Genomic DNA, 4892 nt, shown 5'->3' on the forward strand with positions numbered 1-4892 from the left:
ACCCTGAGGGGTAGCTCAACTGATAAAGGCCTGAGGACAAAGTTCGTCGGGTCGCCAGTTCGAGCCCCCGCAGGGCCACTGGAGGCATTACAAACCGGCCGCGTCTCCAGGACCCCGTGGAACTATCCGTGGTGCACGCATTGAAACAGCGGGTCCCGGTGGATACAGCTAGTCGGGCTCGCAAAGCGATGCCCGGAAACCACGGTTAAAAAAAAAAAAAAAGAGTACGTAGAAAGAAGAAAAAATTTGAGTTGGGAGGTGTGGGGGCACAAGAGAAACTATGTATGGATCAATGACAAGTAATATTCCCATGCAAAAAATGCAAAAAAGGAAGCTTTTAACTTTGAGTTGAAATCTAACTTTGTTGTCCCATGTAGAGGAGCAAAACCCTTGAAAATCTAGTTCCATTTACAACAGGTTTGTTGTACGTAAAAGCAAACCATATAGTTACTCTCCAATCAAATCCCCTTAGCTTAAAGCCAAACTAGATATCTAGCTAGAGTTTGAGTGGCAAATGGCTCAAAAGCTGTTTCCAAACCTGTAGAAAAACCAAAAACTTCTCTCTCTTTTTCTTGACCCCATTTTGTCAGTTTTTTTTTTGGGATATTCTTTTCAACCCTTCCTCTCAACATTACATAAAAAGATCATTAAGACTATCACTTAGTCTCTCACTTACAAGAAAAAAAAAAATTAAACATAGCACAAGGAAAAGGCACAAGAAAATTAGTTAGTTTGACGCTCGTAATCTGAAAAGGTTCACATAAACTGAAACGGAGGATGTACTAAAATCCATTATTATTAAGCCCTTCTGTGCCTCTATTACTTCCATTGCCAAGTCCAAGTCCATGTCCTATTGGTGCACCAATGCAAGTGTAATTGTTACTACCATCAGGTAAAGTTGATGATCCCATGAAGTTATTTGGAGTTGATGAGTGTGAGTTTCCCGAAAGAACATGGCCAACAAAGTAATCGTTTGAATGACCGGTTGGATATTGAGAAGAAAAGGAGAGGAGACGCGGGGGAGAAGGGTACATGTAGGGTGGTTGATGAGGTGGTTGTGGTGGTTGTCCTGGTGGCAAGAGGGTGGTAGAGTTGCCGGAAAATAATCTTGTTGGATAAACTGGTGGTGGTTGTGGTCTATATGAGAGTGTTGGATCACCTATATTTCCTGCTTGATGATGATAACCTCCGGCTACATGAGGAATTGGCTGGCAACTGCACCAAAAATAAACAATATTAGTACCAAATAAGTTAGAATCGGCTATATAATTTCTCATTAATTATGTTTCTCCGTTTTAATTCATCTTAAGCCAATACTAAACTGTATACAAGAATAAACAATAACAAACCAAGTGTAATCCCACAGGTGGGGTCTGGGAAGGGTAATGTGTATGCAGACTTTATGGGTCTATCGGAAACAGCCTCTCTGCCCCTATCGGGGCAGGGGTAAGGTGTGCGTACACATTACCCTCCCCAGATCCCACTATGTGGGGTTTTACTGGGTAGTTGTTGTTGTTGTACATAACCAAAGAAAAAGTCATTAAAATAACCGTGTATATCAAGCTTATTCAAAGAGAGGCAAAAACATAAGTATTTTCTTTCTTTTCATTTTATATGATGCTATATGATAGGAAACATAATTTAAGAAACAAAGAGTCTTTTAACATATAACAGAATTATATATATTCGAATTTGTGATCTTAAACGTATCATAATATTTTTATGAAAAAAAATATATGATGTTATTAGAGGTCAGAGGAGAAGTTTAAATTTAAAATATCAAATTAAAAAAGTGTCATTTCTTTAAAACCATATTACAAAAAATACCATAAAAAGGGAAAGAGTTCAGTAGAGGAATGTACACACCCTAAGTGAGGAGGAGCAATTAGGTTATCGTTATTGAAGACGAGCTGACGAGCCCGGTTCAGAGTTTCTGTCTCCCTCTCTGTTCCCAACTCAAAACACAACAAAAATCAAAATCAAAATCAAAATCAAATCATAGAATATATGAATGAATGAACCCTTACCAAGAATATTATATATTCCCCCCAACCAACTGTTACTACTTTTGTTATGAAAACAAGATTGACATGACTACGCCTCTTTGCAAAATCATTGGCCAATACTGTTATCCTCAAATTTATAACCCAAAATATTTTATTTTTTTTCTAAAAAAACATTAAAAAAATACTCCTTCGCTTATGTAATTCATATTTTCTCAAAACCTATCTTGTTTTCCTTTTTTGCTTTATTTTTGTAATAAAAAGGAAAAAAAGCTAAAGATTTTCGTATGAGTTTAAGTTGTATAAATAGTTGCGTAAGAAATTTTTATATTATCAGATCAACTTGATATATTTTACTATTTGTAGCAGGTAACTCGTCTTATTTTTATTTATCGAATAAAGTGAAAAGAGAAGTGTTAACCTTGGCGGTGGCGGTTCATATGTCCCCCAAGAGCTTGAGATTTGCAGAACTTGAGGGAACAAAACCTACATTCATAGACTTTACCACACTCTTCTTTTCCTTCTTTAGCGCCGTTTTTCTTTTTCCTATATCCTGCTGCAAATGTACCATTTGTAGAAATTTTGATGAGACCAATCAACAATAAATATATTTTCAATTTCTTTACTAGGGTTTTACTTTGTAAAGTGAGAAAAAAAATTGCTACATAAATACACAAAGTTATTTCTTGCTAAAAGAAAGTGAAAAATAAGAGTTGCGTTAATAGATTAAACAAAGCTAGCAGCTTGCATGAAGTTTTTTGGTTTCATTTTTTCTCACTATAGAAAAGCAAAAAAAAAAAAAAAAAAAAGGGAGGAAAAATAAAGCTTGAATTTTTTTTCATATTTTTCTCAAACTAAATTGTAGGTTTTGAAGGCATGTTCTTGAGCTTCTGTTTTAAAAGAGAAAATCAAACGAAAGTGAAAATAGTAAGAGTTTCAGTAATAGATAAAACAAGCTAGAACCTAGCTCACGAAATAGAAAGGCAAAAGAATTGGTGGAAAAAGTTCGAAAATTTTCAGCTCTTGTTTTTTTCTTTCCCAAACTAAATTGAAGGTAGCAAAGAAAAAAGTTTTTTTTTCTCTCAACAACAACAACAACAACAACTCAGTAAAACCCAACAAGTGGGGTCGGAGGAGGGTAGTGTGTACGCAAACCTTACCCTTACTCGAGAGAGTAGAGGCTGTTTCCGATAGACCCTCGGCTCAAGAAGACGGAAAAGAGATAAAAAAGAAAAGAGTACTATTTATTTAATATGGAGAAAGTGAAGTACCATTAAATGAAGAGCTACCTTCAATAACTTGTTTACCATCTCTACAAAAGTCTTCAGGTAAGTTGTTGAGGTCAAGAGGGTTTCTTTCAGGACTCCTGAAAAACATAAAACAAAAAAAAAACAATATAAGAAACATAAAAAGTTAAAAAAATTGAAAGGATTTTAATTAAAGGAAGTAGAAGATAAGAGAAGAAGTATAGTAGTGGGGTGAACCCTACATTTTACAACCGACAGAGAAAGACAGAAAGGAAAGAAAATAATATGAGGTGAAGATAAAAACTTTCAGATAGATAACTAATACAAGTGAGTAAAGAAAACTTTGGCAAATTATAAGACTTTCAGTTTGGGACTGAAATGTTAAAGGCAGGGGGCTATAGTTGAGTTGAGTTGAGTGATGATGAAGAAAAAAGTGTGAAATTGGGTGGGGTTTGAAAGTTCTCTATCAGTTTTTTCTTGCCAAAATTCTCTCTCTTGAAATTGGACATACATATGCAGATCTAGAGGGCTCTCGTGACTTTTAAAGAGGAGATTATATATGGGAAAGGGACCACCCTAGGGAGTATAGTGGGATTAATGGAATCCCATGACCCTTAATAAGAAGTCTCGGGTTAGAGCTTTAAAGATAAAAAAAAACCTCTAGCAGGGAGCGTTTCCTTTTAATGGACCTGATATGTTATGAATGTGAATTAGTCGAGCCAATATGTTCGAAATAATGGGAGGGAAAATCAGAAATAACCATGTTTACAACTGATATTGAAAAATAGCCACAATTTCAAAAATAATCGAAATTTAGCATTTTTCATGCAAAAATTTAAAATCTGGACAAAAACACCCTTAAAAATCCGAAAAAATTACAGCATAATATGTTGGAGTTCAAATTTTTTACATATGAGATTCCAACATAATGTGCTGGAAGTTCATAATGTGTTGGAAGTTTATGCGCATGAGCTTCATAATCCAGCATATTATGCTGGAATTTTTCGTGTTTCAGCAAAATAGTGACTATCTTTCAATGACTTTGCAAACGCTAGCTATTTTTTAATTACCAGTTCGAAAACTGGCTAGCGCGCGCTATTTTCACCAAAATAATAGATGTTATATAAAGGCATCTTTATAATAATAGTCGGCTGAATTCATTGCTAATTATGTTCCTAGCCCGATGTACATAAATTATACATCGATTATATATAAATTACACATATATCATATTCTCTAACTATTTTTAGATTAAACTATTGGGTGAGTGATTAGATATTTAGTATAATTCTTATGTAAAAAGGTTGTGGGGGGAAGGGTTAATGGACAGGTGAGAATGGGATTTATCATTTGGTTAGGATAGAGGGGAGAGAGAATAGGAGAGGGACGTTGCCTTTGAGTTTTCTTGGCTTACATAAAGTAAAGCTAGGTTTATTGCCCTCGAACTAGTAGTCTCTCTTGTCCAATATCATCAATCAAATAATTGTTCATAACAACTAAAAGACGTAGTTTCATTATGGTTATCCCTAGTCGTCCAAGAGTAGTAAGTCTTGTTAGTGAGATAGTTCCTTTTTTAAGTTTTGCATTGGAATTTGCTAACTTAAATCCTTATTTTAATCACTCTTTTAAATGTTACAGCATC

The 4892-nt window shown here is 34.9% G+C and overlaps 1 protein-coding gene across 2 annotated transcripts; it reads right to left on the minus strand.

The window, feature by feature from the left end:
• Window positions 1-316: 316 nt before the first annotated feature.
• LOC109208008 (zinc finger protein JAGGED-like) lies at window positions 317-3720 on the minus strand. Of its 2 annotated transcripts, none has more exons than XM_019371007.1 (5): window positions 3493-3720; window positions 3293-3369; window positions 2425-2559; window positions 1867-1945; window positions 317-1215 (listed from the first exon to the last, which is right to left on the minus strand). In XM_019371007.1, coding segments are annotated over exons 1-5 (726 nt in total). In that variant the 5' UTR covers window positions 3495-3720; the 3' UTR covers window positions 317-782. The 2 variants fall into 2 exon arrangements, with proteins under 2 accessions (XP_019226552.1, XP_019226551.1); XM_019371006.1 differs by having other exon boundaries at window positions 3275-3369.
• Window positions 3721-4892: the final 1172 nt, after the last annotated feature.

Source organism: Nicotiana attenuata, unplaced genomic scaffold (genome assembly GCF_001879085.1).
Source record: "Nicotiana attenuata strain UT unplaced genomic scaffold, NIATTr2, whole genome shotgun sequence".
Taxonomy (NCBI): Eukaryota; Viridiplantae; Streptophyta; class Magnoliopsida; order Solanales; family Solanaceae; genus Nicotiana; species Nicotiana attenuata.